At 40.0% G+C, this 15,881-nt stretch overlaps 1 protein-coding gene across 1 annotated transcript in view; it reads left to right on the top strand.

Annotated features, from left to right (window-relative positions):
* atp6v1c1a (ATPase H+ transporting V1 subunit C1a) overlaps positions 1-15,881 on the top strand; it is a 116,419-nt gene that overhangs the window by 58,091 nt on the left and 42,447 nt on the right. The window contains exons 5-8 of the mRNA XM_072467071.1: positions 2,694-2,788; positions 7,177-7,268; positions 10,869-10,967; positions 13,728-13,796. Coding sequence (XP_072323172.1) covers positions 2,694-2,788; positions 7,177-7,268; positions 10,869-10,967; positions 13,728-13,796 — 355 coding nt within the window. The remainder of the gene's footprint in view (positions 1-2,693; positions 2,789-7,176; positions 7,269-10,868; positions 10,968-13,727; positions 13,797-15,881) is intronic.

The following is a 15,881-nucleotide window of genomic DNA, read 5'->3' as shown; positions in this document are numbered from 1 at the left end:
TAAAACTGGAGCCAATGGGAATTGGGGGGGGGGGGAAATCCTCCGCTGTTACTTAGCACAAGGGAAGATGGCTGTTGTGGTTGGAGGTCGATCCTCTCCTCCCCAGGACGTCACTGCTGGAATTCCTCAGAATAGTGTCCTCAGCCCAACCATCTTCAGCTGCTTTATCACCAGTTCAGAAGTGTGTGCGTTTGCTGATGACTGCACAATGTTCAGCACCATTCGCGGCTCCTCAGATTCTGAAGCAGTCCATGTCCAAATGCAGCAAGACCTGAACAAGATCCAGGCTTGGGCTAACAAATGGCAAGTATCATTCATGCCAGGCTGTGACCATCTCCAAACAAGACACCGTTACCATCCGGAAGGACAAGGGCAGCAGGCACAAGGGAACACCACCATCTGCATGTTGTTCTCCCAAGCCAGCCATCATCCTGACTTGGAACTGTATCATCATTCCTTCACAGTCCCGGGGTCAAAATGCTGGAACTCTCTTCCGAACAGCACTGTGGATGTACCTACACCACATGGACTGCATCAGTTCAAGAAGAAAGCTCACCAATGCATTCTGATGAAGCATTTGGGATGGGCAATAATGCTGGCCAAGCCAATAACATCCACATCCCATGAAGGAATAAAAAAATGATGTAACCCGTTAGTTAATTCAGTCAATTTATTTTGTACTGACATGAGTTTGCTGAATCCATTTTGGCACATTTTCTGAAAATCGGTACCAATTATGTCTGCTCTGGTGGTAATCTGGCCAGTTGGTGATATGATAGTTATCAGATATCATGCCGACCAGACTATTTCAGTATCCAAGGAAAAATACAGTCTATCTTCGGAACTTACTTCTGTATTTTTAAACCCTGGTAGCCTGCATAGGACCTCACGTCACACTTATGTAGTACTCATTAATTCTAGTTGACCTAGGATTATATTTAGTTAATATCATATAAGCCATGGCTGAGTGAGTAATACACTTGCCTCTGAGTCAGAAGATTCAAGGTTCAAATTCCACTCTCGGACATGAGCATAAAAATCAGGGCTGACACTAATGCAGTGCTGAAGGAGCGATGCATTGATGGAGGTGCCATCTTTTGGATGAGACTTTAAATTAAAGCCTGACTGGCTCTCAGTTGGATGTAAAGGATCCCATGGCACTATTTCAGAGAAGGGCAGGTAAGTTATCTCCATTATCCTGGCTAATAACTAACCTTTGCTCAACATCACAGAAACAAATTATCTGGTCATTATCACATTGCTGCTTCTGGGGACTTGCCTCTGTGCAAATTGGCTGCTGCATTTTCTGCAGTATTTCAGTGATTGCACATTCAAAGTAGTTCATGGATGTAAAGTGCTTTGAGATGTCCGGTGGTTGTGAAAGGCATTATTAAATGCAAGCTCTTTTTAAAGTATTGCAATGAGCTTGATTATGTCAGTTGTGGTTCAGTGGTAGCATTCTAGCCTCTGAATTTGGAGGTTGCAGATTCTAGTTCCACTTTAGACATTGAACATGTAATCTAGACTGACAATCTGTAGCAGTATTGAGGAAATGCTCAGCTACCAGACCCACAGTCCAGATGAGATCTTAGAGGCTCTATCTGTTGTTTCAATTAAAAATAGGCTTGAATTTATATAGCACCATACAAGACATCCCAATGCTTTCCAGCAATTAAATACTTTTGAAGTTTGGTTACTATTGTAATGTAACAACATTGGGTGTAATAGATCCTATCACAGTATTTTGAAGAGCAGGGGAGTTATTGCCAAGCTTCAACCAGTTCCCCGGTCATTATCACTGGGTTGTTTGTGGAATTGCATGTCAATTGGCTGTCATGTCCCATGCATTAAAAGTACTTCATTGTCAGTAAAATACTTTGGGATGTCCTGCGATTGTGCAAGGTGCTATAAAGCTACAAGTCTTTGAATTGTATACATGAAATCTTTTTGCAATATGAAGTCAATCATTGGGAATGTTCTCCTAGGAATGAAAAAGAATAGGAGATTTGAGAGAGATGTTCATAATGATGAGGGGCTGGACAGAGTGGATAGGCAGATACTGTTCCTGCTCGTAAAAGAATTGTGAACGAGAGGGCACGGATTTGAAGTGATTTGCAAAAGAAGCAACTGTGATGTGAGAAAAAACGTTCTCACACTGCGTGTGATTTGGGTCTGGAATGCACTGCTTGGAAGTATGATTCAACCGAGGCATTCAAGGCTACATTATGTACAAAGGTGTAGGGGAATGTTACAAAGTCATAATGCTCATTTGGAGAGCCAGTGCTGACACGATGGGCCACCTGCGCTGCAACAATTCTGATTCTGTTACTCGTGTTACTTGTAAATTGAAATTTGTGAAACCACTGGGTAGGAAAGAATTCCTGTCCAAGCACCAGGAATTTCTTCGTGGTATGATATTTTTGATTTAAATAATCCTGATTTTAAAATATTAAACTAAATGTGTTTTTAAACAAAATCTGAACTCTGAGGATGGGATAGTGATTAGCACTGTTGCCTCACAGCGCCAGGGACCCAGGTTCAATTATAAAGTGTGAATTGCACAAGTTAAATTCTTACCGCACTGTTATATCTAGTCCATTTGTTTGTTTTCATTAACCATTGTTGTTTTTGAAACACAACTGACAATCTTTGTTTATTGCATTTCTAAAACAAAAGTTCTGGTTTTATTTTAGTTGACTTGGTCACCTATATCACAAGGTTTCAGTGGGACATGGCAAAATATCCAATCAAACAGTCTCTGAAAAACATTTCTGAAATCATTACGAAGGTTGGTGTTGTTTAAATTCATTTTTGGAATGTAACATGTGGCTTCAGCGCCAATTCTGCAGTTAGCCCAAATTCCTAACCAACTTGTGCGTAAACCTTTCAGGCTTGCTAAAAATAGGTTTTGAGTTTTTTCTAATTTTGTAATTATTAGAATCACTGAAATCTCGTGGGCAGAATTTAGCAGTAACCTTTTAGATTTTGCTCTCTACATTGTCCAGTTGTGGAGGGATTATCGGTCTGTCGTATGACTAAAGAGCATGTGCAACTATAATGTCCATAATTGAGATATACGGGTAACTGGGTAATACTTTGCTTTGTTGAGGTTAAATCCAGAGTCATGGTGAGACAAAGGGAAAGAGAATAATTGGCAGTGCATGTTTGTGGTTTATATACTGTTAGCTTGTTGATTACACTTATTTTCTTAGCATATCCACACTCACAACTGCGATAGGATTAAAGTTTAGTTTGGTACGAATGGAACTTCTGCAAATTTTTCAAAGAACCATTGCTAGCAGTGGCTGATGTTGATGCAGGTGAGATATTCTGAGAAGCAGTGAATGGGTTGCAGGTCAATGTTGATAACCAGTGTTTCTAAAACTGGGGTCCGTGGGACATTGCAAGGTGGTGCTCGGAATAATATGGAAGCGCCCACCGAGCTACTGCTCATTGCGTCATGTTGTAAGGAAGTGAATGAGTGGCGGTTGGATCAGAGTCCAGTTGTCACGTGCAGCGCAGAATGGACTGACTATTTCAGCTAGGAAGGGGAAGTTGAGAGCAGCACAAAGTTCACCAGTTAGCACTGCACTTTTCAACTCGATAGTCGTTGCCAGATGAGTTCATCCTTGTCAAGAGGGGAGTTTTTAAAAAGATCATTATGAATTATATCCTTATCACAAGGCACGTTTGCCCAGATGTTTTCTCTTTATTACAGTATTTTTATATTATGAGTAAGAGAGCCACTGATCATGACAATTGGACATAATATACTTCAATAAGGTAAAATGTAGCTAACTGCAGCCTTTCCAAGCAGTTGTCGGAGCATTTATTCTTTACCTGAAAGAACAGGAACAATTTCCGGTCAGTCTAAGCAGCAGTAACAGCTTCGGAAGCCTGGCAGAGCATATGAGGTACATGGAGGGGAGGTAACATTTTTGAGCCCTCTGCAACGATCCAACATTTGCTGGTACTATTTTCTTAAATTAATCTGTTTTGCTAAGTGATTTGAGTTGAAGGGGTTGTGTTGTCCCTGGCTTGGTCAGCTCATGGATTCAATTTGATCATCGCAAGGATAGTTTTCATGTTGCGTTTTAAAAAATCCTCCGAGTTGTGATTGCACACTACTGAATAGATATCACAATATTCTGGTTCTAAACCAGATCCATTCTTGGATTCTTCCCATTATATTTAGGATGAATTGAAATATAAAGCTCTAGAAAAGTATCAAACTAGTTGTGGAATCTACTTCCTCCCACAAGACAAGACTTGGAAATCAATTTTTATTGTGCTTTGCTGTATAGGACTTTATTGCTCAACAGTTATGCAATATTGACCATAACTGGCCATTTCTGTAAACCACTTTTGAGAATCTCTCCTGTTTTGCAGATGCAGCTATGTTCATTGTGGAAAGGATGTGTCTAAAATGCTTTAAGAATTAATCCATTACGTGTATCTGAAAAATGTTTCTTCATTTTGAACCTGCTCAGTTCATATTTTAAATTCATGTTGTCAGGTTAAAGGGCATTAATACAATTTCACAACTTTTTATGCATAATATGCATTGACAGAGTTCTGTAATGGTTTTATATTCGTCAATTTGGTCTCTATTCAATTTAGATTGCATTTGCATTTGAATATTTCCAATTACTCGTAGTTTAAATTGATTTCTAACGTTTTTCTTTAATCCAAACAACTATTTTTAATTAGAATCGAGTATGTCATCCCTCCAATGTTTAAGGATACTTTTTTTTAATTACAAAAGATGCGGCCATCACTGGCTAAGCCATGTTAAGGACATGGCTGATGGTAAATGCCGCGTAGTCCCAAATTCTGGAAGGTTACCATTAAACAGCTGCTCTCAACTGTGGTTTTGCAATTTGGTATAATGTGAGGAAAGGTTTAACATCCAGAAAACGATGTTCCAGACATCTTGTGATGATTTTAAATAAAATAGATGTTTATTAGGAAGTGACATAAAGAACATTAAAGTAAACTAGAAGTATACTTAACTGAGACAATGCCTATACATAGTATCACTAACTTTAAACGGTTCCAAATGCTCTTACTTAACTACCTTCAGGGCTAACTCTCCAAATCATTCCACAACAATTTATAGATTTTAATATCTGTAAAAATCCAGTAACAGTTACCACACCAGGCAGTAACATCTGTTTGGGGGTTGCTTCTGAGGTGAAACATGCAACTTGCTTTTCAAGATTTATTTTCCTTGCGTTGCTCGCTGGGAGTTAAATATATATTCCTTCTGTTGGTTGGGGTATAAAAAAAACCTCCCCTGCATAGGTTTGATCATTTCCTTAAATACAATTCTGCCCGTTTACATTCCCTTACCGGACATAACTTCTTTTAGAACTTAGACACGATGACCTTAATTTCTTGATTTTTGTGTGTAAAAGTAAAGTACACTCTTATGAATTTTCCTTTACACTTTGTATCTCTTCCTTTGAACCTTTAACACCTTATTCAAATCCATTCATCTTTTGTTCCCTTGTTTGCAGTGTTGCTAAGCTCATCAACATATCAACGGTACTAGTTTCATCAACACAGCCACACTGTCCCTGCCTTAATTAACTTAATTTTCCTGTAGGTTTAAGATATATAACAGCAGAAAGTATACCAATTTCTTGGGTTTCCCTGATATTTTGAGTCATCACATTTTCCTGACAGCCAGCATTTATTATCCATCCCTAATTGCCCTTGAACTGAGTGGCTTAAAAGCTAAGACATTTAACTGTTCCAGGCTGCATTCTCCATTGCAGCACTTCCACCAATCGAGAGTTCACTTGCCAACCAATCAGCACACTCTTTTCAACAGTATAAATTGTTGTTTCCCTGCTAAGATAGTAAAATTCTTGTGAGCTATCCTGAGAGTGCAAGACGAAAAACTTTGATAGCAGATCTCTTTTTTTTTTCCCCAGCAATATTTCAAAATTCAATTTTGATTTGAATTGAGAGTTCCTTCACACGTGTGATTCGAAACAAACCAGTTGGACAATAACCTGGTGTTGTAAGACTTCTTATTGTGCCCACCCAGTCCAACACCGGCATCTCCACATCCTATTTAAAAAGATTGCATTTTTCTTAGCAATAAGCAGTCACTCGAAAACCACCATTTTTGGTGGAATCTTCAATTTATCTCAAAAATGTTATCTTCCCCATCAAGCCTCTATACTTTGTATTTATGGGACAATCATTTCTTTAAGATGTACATTGTTCTGATAACTTGTACCCTAAATGTTAATGGTTAAAAGTCACTTTTATATCTGGTTACTGATTTTTTTTCAAAATGTACATGTCTGGGAGCAGATACCTACTTTTATTAATAGTTCCCTTCCCACCCCATTATCATCCATACTAACTCAACTGATTGTAACAACAAATGTTGTAGAAGGCTGATTAGGGTGGTATTTTAGGTGTTTAAAGAAGGATGGTAGCAAGCCAAAGGAGTTAAGGGCTGAGATGACTTGAGACTCTGGCCAAAGGCAGGGAAAGGGTGGGGATTGCGAATGAGATGTGAGTCAGAATGGAGAGGAGTGAGAAGCGAAAATGGAGAGTAAAGCCAGAATGGTATGTGGTGGCACAGTGCTCATCGAGGGACTCGAGGCAGATTTTCAGATTACATTGGGAACTGAAAGATGGTGAATGAGGTGTACTGAAAGTAGGATGTGAGCTTATGGTAGAGACATGGAGACATACAAACGGCTTTTTCCAGTCCCTTCAATGTATGCTGAAACCATAATTCTTGCTGATTTAGAATTCATTATTGAGCTAAGTTCTTGAGTAGGTGTCACAAGTAGGCTTACGTTAGCACTGCAATGAAGTTATTGTGAAAATTCCCTAGTCGCCCCACTCTGGCGCCTATTCGGGTACACGGAGGGGGAATTCCGAATGTCCAATTCATCTAACATGCATGTCTTTCGGGACTTGTGGGAGGAATTTGAGTTTTATAGAGAGAATTTTAAATAAAATAATAGACCAATGGAATCCTGGTTATGTTTGTGAAAAGGGAACAGCTTCATTTTGCACAATGAATCTTGGCATAATTGATTTTCTGATGCAGCAGAAGATTTTCACTTACTTTTAACATGGACTGTTCTGGGGTAACTTGAGCAGAAGCATCCATTAACTTGTTATACGTTGTTTACAAATTTGCAGCAAGTATCACAGATTGACAATGATCTAAAAGCAAGAGCATCGGCATACAACAATCTGAAAGGGAACTTGCAGAATTTAGAGAGGAAGAATGTGTAAGTTATATTTTCATGTGTATATTGTAATTAAATTGATTAGTCGTGCATATACTTTTCACTTCATATAAAGTTATTATTGTAAATATTTTTCCTCTTGCTCTTTTGTTTTCTTGCTTCCTTTCGCCCCAGACTGTGGTCTTCAGCATCTCCAATACTCATTTTACAGTCATGGGCCGAGAGCTGATTTGGCAAAAGGATTATCGAAAATGATGGTGGGATCACTTTGGGATTAAATAACTGGTGCATGTAGAAATGGTACAGCAGTTATCATGGGGGATTTTAATCTACATGTCGATTCGTTTGACCAGGTCGGTCAAGGCAGCCTTGAGGAGGAGTTTATAGAATGTATCCGCGATAGTTTCCTAGAACAGTATGTAATGGAACCTACGAGGGAACAAGCGGTCCTAGATCTGGTCCTGTGTAATGAGACAGGATTGATTCAGGATCTCATAGTCATGGATCCTCTCGGAAGGAGCGATCACAATATGGTGGAATTTAAAATACAGATGGAGGGTGAGAAGGTAATATCAAACACGAGTGTTTTGTGCTTAAACAAAGGAGATTACAATGGGATGAGAGAAGAACTAGCTAAGGTAGACTGGGAGCAAAGACTTTATGGTGAAACAGTTGAGGAACAGTGGAGAACCTTCCAAGCGATTTTTCACAGTGCTCAGCAAAGGTTTATACCAACAAAAAGGAAGGACGGTAAAAAGTGGGAAAATCGACCGTGGATATCCAAGGAAATAAGGGAGAGTATCAAATTGAAGGAAAAAACATACAAAGTAGCAACGATCAGTGGGAGACTAGAGGACTGGGAAATCTTTAGGGGGCAACAGGAAGCTACTAAAAAAGCTATAAAGAAGAGTAAGATAGATTATGAGAGTAAACTTGCTCAGAATATAAAAACAGATAGTAAAAGTTTCTACAAATATATAAAACAAAAAAGAGTGGCTAAGGTAAATATTGGTCCTTTAGTGGATGAGAAGCGAGATTTAATAATGGGAGATGAGGAAATGGCTGAGGAACTGAACAGGTTTTTTGGGTCGGTCTTCACAGTGGAAGACACAAATAACATGCCAGTGACTGATGGAAATGAGGCTTTGACAGGTGAGGACCTTGAGAGGATTGTTATCACCCAAGGAGGTAGTGATGGGCAAGCTAATGGGGCTAAAGGTAGACAAGTCTCCTGGACCTGATGGAATGCATCCCAGAGTGCCAAAAGAGATGGCTAGGGCAATTGCAAATGCACTAGTAATAATTTACCAAAATTCACTAGACTCTGGAGTGGTCCCGGCGGATTGGAAATTAGCAAACGTGACACCACTGTTTAAAAAAGGAGGTAGGCAGAAAGCGGGTAATTATAGGCCAGTGAGCTTAACTTCGGTAGTAGGGAAGATGCTGGAATCTATCATCAAGGAAGAAATAGCGAGGCATCTGGATGGAAATTGTCCCATTGGGCAGACGCAGCATGGGTTCATAAAGGGCAGGTCGTGCCTAACTAATTTAGTGGAATTTTTTGAGGACATCAACAGTGCGGTAGATAACGGGGAGCCAATGGATGTGGTATATCTGGATTTCCAGAAAGCCTTTGACAAGGTGCCACACAAAAGGTTGCTGCATAAGATAAAGATGCATGGCATTCAGGGGAAAGTAGTAGCATGGATAGAGGATTGGTTAATTAATAGAAAGCAAAGAGTGGGGATTAATGGGTGTTTCTCTGGTTGGCAATCAGTAGCTAGTGGTGTCCCTCAGGGATCAGTGTTGGGCCCGCAGTTGTTCACAATTTACATAGACGATTTGGAGTTGGGGACCAAGTGCAATGTGTCAAAGTTTGCAGACGATACTAAGATGAGTGGTAAAGCAAAAAGTGCAGAGGATACTGGAAGTCTGCAGAGGGATAGGCTAAGTGAATGGGCTAGGGTCTGGCAGATGGAATACAATGTTGACAAATGTGAGGTTATCCATTTTGGTCGGAATAACAGCAAAAGGGATTATTATTTAAATGATAAAATATTAAAATATGCTGCTGTGCAGAGAGACCTGGGTGTGCTAGTGCATGAGTCGCAAAAAGTTGGGTTACAGGTGCAACAGGTGATTAAGAAGGCAAATGGAATTTTGTCCTTCATTGCTAGAGGGATGGAGTTTAAGACTAGGGAGGTTCTGCTGCAATTGTATAAGGTGTTAGTGAGGCCACACCTGGAGTATTGTGTTCAGTTTTGGTCTCCTTACTTGAGAAAGGACGTACTGGCACTGGAGGGTGTGCAGAGGAGATTCACTAGGTTAATCCCAGAGCTGAAGGGGTTGGATTACGAGGAGAGGTTGAGTAGACTGGGACTGTACTCGTTGGAATTTAGAAGGATGAGGGGGGATCTTATAGAAACATATAAGATTATGAAGGGAATAGATAGGATAGATTCGGGCAGGTTGGGATTAAGGGTTATGGTGTTCGAGCCGGAAAGTGGATCTGGGTCCACAAAAGATCAGCCATGATCTCATTAAATGGTGGAGCAGGCTCGAGGGGCCAGATGGCCTACTCCTGCTCCTAGTTCTTATGTTCTTATGTAAGTAGTTGCAGCATCAACACCTATCTCACCTCTTTAATGTAATGATGTGTCCCAAGGCACTCCCCAGGAGCATTACAAAACAAAGTATGACAGAGCCGCAGAAGGAGATGTTGGGTCAGATAACCAAAAACCTGGTCAAAGAGATTTTTAGGAATGTCTTGAAGGAGGAAAGCAAAGCAGAGAAGCAGAAGGCTTCTCCCACAGTGCTTTGTAGCTTGGGCAAGTAAAGGCACAGTCACCAATGATGGAGTAATTCTAATTAAGGTTTCCCTGGAGGCCGTAATTAGAGGAGCACCATTATCTTGGAGGGTTCAGGGGATGGAGAAGATTCGAGAAAGGGATGGGCAAGGCCACGGAGGGATTTGAAAATAAGAATGAGAATTTTTTTAATCAGTTTGTTTTTTTCTTGACCAGGTGTTGATTTAGGTGAACACTGGCGTGATAGGGGAATGGACATGCTGCGAGTTAAGACACAAGCAACCAAGTTATCAATTACCTCCAGTTTATGGAGGGCAGACTGTAGGAGGCCAGTCTGGTGTGTATTGGAACAGTCGAGTCTGGAGATAATGGAGGAATGAATGAGAGTATCAGCAGCAGATGAGCTGAGACGGGGGCAAAGTCTGGTGATGTTAAGAGGTGTAAATGGGTGATCTTAGTATTGGCACAAACATGAGATCAGAAGCTAACATCGCAGGGTTAAATGCGACACCAAGATTGCAAACGGACTGACTTAGCCTGACTGCTGCCAGGGAGAAGAATTGAGTCGGTAGCTCGGGGGCAGTTTAGAATGGGGACAAAAAGCAATGCCTTCAGTCTTAGCAAAATTTAATTCTGGGTCATACCCATTTAATGCCATTTGAGTTAGTAATGTAATTTAACCGTTGTGATGTTCTGAGAACAAATTCTTCATCCTTTGTCTCAAACATTGTTGTGTCCTTTTTAGATGTTGATGCAAGCGTTAATTTATTACTTTCATCAGGAGAACTGCACTATTTATCTTGTGCTGATAATTGATCTGTGTACCCATTTGTAGAGGAAGTTTGATGACACGAAGCCTGGCTGATATTGTGAAGAAGGAGGACTTTGTAATGGACTCTGAATATCTTACGACTTTGTTGGTCGTTGTGCCGAAGTAAGAGTTTTTTTAAAAAAAATGTTTTTATATAAAATTGAGAGAAAATGTTAACTTGTGTGCTAGTTCAACATGGCTGATTAATATGGGGAAAAAAATATTTGGCAAACACTTAAACTTAAGAAAGGCCAGTTGAAATTTGAAGTAATACATTTTGCAAGGAAAAATGAGGAATTAAGTGATGTTTTCAAAAGGGATGTGGGAAACAGAGACTTGGAGATCACATACCAAATTTTTGAAGGCAACGGGACAAGTCAATAAGGCTGCTACTCCTCAGTATTTTACGTTTAATTTTGTTCTGTTATAAGCATGTCACGGTCTTGGGAGTGGGTGCAGAGCCTATTTACTGGAATGGTAGCAGGATGAGGGAACTCTGGTCTGTAAAGAACTCCGAGGAACTGCCATTGTTTTCCTTGGGAGCAATGAAAATCAAGGGGAGATTTAATAGAGGTCCTGGAAATTGAGGGGCTTTGACAGGTGTTATGGGCCAGAGCTTCGAGAACCCCAAAGTGTATCATGGGTTCACCTGACCCACAACCTTTAATAGATTGTGGTATGGGGAGCACACGGCCCACTCTACAGGTGTGGTACAGCAGAAATGGAAAAATATTTTTTAAAGCAAAACAATGTTTATTCTATGAACTCAAGTTAACCTTTTTAAAACAGTGAACATCTTAGCAACCATTAATTCAAATACAACCCCCAAAGAATACAACACTAAGTAATCCTTAATAACTTTCCAAACAACATCCAAAAGACAAAAGAAACACCTTTTACCAGAAGCACATTAGGTTTACATTCACTACTGATAACATTTATAATTCTAAATTCACCAAATGATCAAGAGATAGTCTTTTATCGCAGAGAGATCAACAGTACACCTGCTCTGTCTGGCTTTAGCTCCAACACTGAAAACAAAACTAAAACACACCCTGCAGCAAACAGCCTAAAATGCAAGTAAAAAGCTGACAGACAGCCCAGCTCCACCCACACTGTGACATCACTGATAAACAGCCGTTTCTTAAAGGTACATTTCTTAAACACCCATTTCTTAAAGGTACTCTCACGTGACACAGGGTAGATAGGGCAAACATTTTTCCACTGGCAAAAGTGTTGGTAATCCGAGGGGGGGGGGGCACAGATTTAAGATAATTGGCAAAAAAAAGCCAAGTGGAAATGGTGAGCAATGAGTTGTAATCTGGAATGTATTGTTTGAAAGGATGGTAGAAGCAGATTCAGATGTAAAACATTTCCTTAACACCTGACTGCACCCAGTCCTAATTTTTCTGTTGTGTTTAGTGGATAAGTATTAGGCAAGTACAGCATCTTCATGCCAAGTCTTATCAGTAAGGTATCCTGCAGAGGAACAGGGTAACCCTGACAGCTTCTTTTGAATCTCTGTGTTTAACTTGCGTGCTGTCTTGCTCATGCTATCCACAATAATAATGAGCGATATTTGGAATTAAAAAATCAGTTTTTTCAGGCACTGGTAAAATTGCATTGGTTATTTTTTTCATTTTTCTTTCATGGACTGTGGCTGCTGCTGCCAATGCCAGCATTTGTCGCCCATTCCTAATTGCCTTTGAACGGAGTGGCCATTACTGGGCCATTTCAGAGGAGAGTTGAGAGTCAAACACATTGCTGTGAGTTACATGTAGGCCAGATGAGGTAAGGATGGTAGATGGGTATTTAAGCTGTCATGGTCACCACAAGACTAGTTTCTAATTTCAGATTTATTAATTGAATTCAAATCCCACAAACTGCCATTTGAACCCATGTCCTCCAGAGCATGGGCCATTGGATTACTAATCCAATGACATTACCGTGATGCCACCGTTCCCCAAGTCCAGGCTTTTAAGATATCTAGTACTTGGTGCTTTGTTAGAAAAATATTTTCTCACTGGTTCATAAATGCATCAACAGAAGTTAGAATTTGTGCCGTACCCATATAATTGAGTTTTGACATTTTTCTCCTCCTTATTCAATGGAGGGGCTGAATAGACTTGGACAGTTTTCATTAGAAAGACGGAGGTTGAGGGGGACCTGATAGAGCTCTACAAGATTATGAGGGGCATGGATAGAGTGGATGGGCAGGCACTCTTTCCGAGGGTGGAGGGGTCAGTCACCAGGCATAGGCTTAAGGTTCCTGGGGCAAAGTTTAGAGGAGATGTGCGAGGCAGGTTTTTTTTACGCAGAGGGTGGTGAGTGCCTGGGAAGCATTGCCAGGGGATGTTGTGGAAGCAGATACATTAATGGCATTCAAAAGGTGTCTTGACAAATATATGGATAGGATGGGTATAAGAAGCGCTGAGGGTTTTGGCAAAGGTTGGTATCATGACCAGTACAGGCTTGGAGGGCCGAAGGGCCTGTTCCTGTGTTGTATTGTTCTTTGTTCTATATTAGGCCATCTTGTCTTGGTGTCCAACAAGATGCTTTTGTATTTTAGTACTATTTAGAACATAGCAAAAACTCCATTGGATTATAAATTAAAGTAGTTGTGAAGAGGAGTTAGTTTGTTTTTAAAAATTGATTGAGTACTTTAAAATATCTCAATTTGCAAGTTGGTCTTGACAAGTAATAATTGACCAATCAGCTATAAAGAGGTGAATTGCTAAGGGCTCCTTAGGATTCACAATCTGAGTAACCCTCATAACTGCATTTAACTAAAACTGAATCCAGTTAAATTATCAGTTCAACCTGAAAATATTGTCCTGGTCCCTGAAACCTTGTATAATTATCCACAATTGTTTTCTTCTTTAGAACTGGTTATCTGGAATGGGAAAAGATGTATGAAACTCTGGCAGAGATGGTGGTTCCACGGTCAAGCAAGTAAGGGAGGTCTTTGATCTATTTTCTGTGATCTTTCTACCCAGTATAAGCAGCGCCATTCTAACCTCTGGTTTTGGTGTTGAGCTGCTTAAACTATTTGGAAGTAATGTAATTTTTGGGTCTAAAAATTAATTTAAATGTGAACTCACTTGTGTCATTTTTGGCTTGGGATGATGGAGAATCTTGGTATCCTTGCATTTAGTGCATGATTCAGCTGCTATTTTAATAGATGAGCATGATATTCCGTGCAGTGCACTACATAATTGTCGTATGTGCATATACGATGTGAAAATTTCATTCTGATGGTCAGTGTTTATTGACAATATTAACGCTGGTTGGACTGGACTCAATTCAGTGCTGCCGCTTGATAGTCCAGTTCAGAGAATGAATCCTAGCCAGTGCATATTGTAGGCAAGAATTCACGTCCACCATATGCAAACGTTGAAATCCTTTCAATTAATAACAACAATCTTTCAATGTGGTTCTGAAGGGGGAGGAGGGAGGCCAATAGATGCTGGTCCATGGGAGAGGGTAAGGAAAAGTGCAGAGGGGAAGAACCTGGGAGCCTTTCTTCAGCTGGGGATAAGGTGAGTAAGCCTCTGAACCGTGTTTTGGGGAGGAGGAAACTTGACCTGAGAGGAGCGAAAGCATGCCAACTTCAGTGGGAGGAAAAGTACACTCGAATGACGTGGAAGAATTGGAGGAGAGGGAATCTTGGAAAGAATGGAGAGTTAATTAGGGCTGTTTTTGTGAGATTTAAAAAAAAAAAAAATTGGTCACCTTTTACCAAATGTCTATGTGTATATACTTATTCCTCACAGAGTGAGATTTAAAAATGAGCTTGTCCATCCTATTTGGCAGAGGCTGGGCCTTTCCTTGCATGGAGAGTGTTGGATGGGGCTCAGTATTTTGGTAAATTGGGGCAGGAGGTAGCTGTATTATCCTTGCATCCTTTTCACTTGTTTCAAAAGTGAGGGAGGCTCTGTGAGGTGATGCATTTGGTAGGAAGAATGAGGAGAGGCAAAAACAAATTAAATGGTACAGTGTAAAAGGGAGTTCGGAGGTGGTTATGCACAAATATGAAGGTGGCAGGTTAACAATATAGTTAATAAAGTTTACGGGATCCTCGGCTTTGTAAATAGAAGCACAAGAGTACAAAATACAGGAAAGTTATGCTAAACCCATTATGAATATTTATTCAGCCCCAGTTTGAAGTATTGCATCCAATTTTGGGCACCACACTTTTTGAAGGAGAAGATGCAGAAAGAAATTACTGGCATGTTCCAAGGATGAGGAATTTTGGTTACTTGGTTAGACTGGAGAAGCCAGGTCCGTTCTCCTTGGAGCAGAGAAGGTTAAGCGACAATTTGATAGAGGTGTTTCAAATCATGAAGGGTTTAGGTAGAGTGAATAACGATAAATTGTTTCCAATGGATGGAGTGTTGCTAACCAGAGTACACAGATTTGAGGTGATTGGCTAAAGAGTCTGAGGCAATACAGATAGAACCTTTTTTTTGCATTGGGCGGTTAAGATTTGCAATGAGTGCACTGGTTGATAGGTTGGTGGAAACAGATTCAATATTAGCTTTCAAAAGGGAATTGCAGAAATACTTGAAGGAAAAAAGAAAATTTCCAAGCCACTGAGAAAGACGGTGAATGGGAGAAACTGGATTTATTTTTGGAAGAGCTGGCGCAAACGCAATGGGTTGAATGGTTCCTTCTGTGCTGCATTTGCATTAGACGATGATTCAATCTTAGCAAAATGAGAAGAAAATATTTTGGCAACTTTTACATTAATCCGGCATGTAATTATGGATTGAATTTCTATGCTTTTTTAGCATGTATTGAAAAATAACTGATTTATATTTTTAAAATTTGTCTCTTGTGCTATTTACTACATATGGTTAATATGCTGGGAGCGAACATGGAGTCGATCCCAGTTATAATATTGCAAATTAGGTGCTGTAACTACAGCCAGAGTGGGTTCACTTGAACAGGATAACAATCTTCTTGTACTTTTAACTGCCATAGGAATCTAAGCAATAATATAGCATTTTTAGATTATATACTTTTTTTTTCAAAAAA

Source organism: Scyliorhinus torazame, chromosome 11 (genome assembly GCF_047496885.1).
Source record: "Scyliorhinus torazame isolate Kashiwa2021f chromosome 11, sScyTor2.1, whole genome shotgun sequence".
Lineage (NCBI taxonomy): Eukaryota > Metazoa > Chordata > Chondrichthyes > Carcharhiniformes > Scyliorhinidae > Scyliorhinus > Scyliorhinus torazame.
The sequence above is the reverse complement of the archived record's forward strand: the minus strand, read 5'-3'. Positions and strand labels throughout refer to the sequence as shown.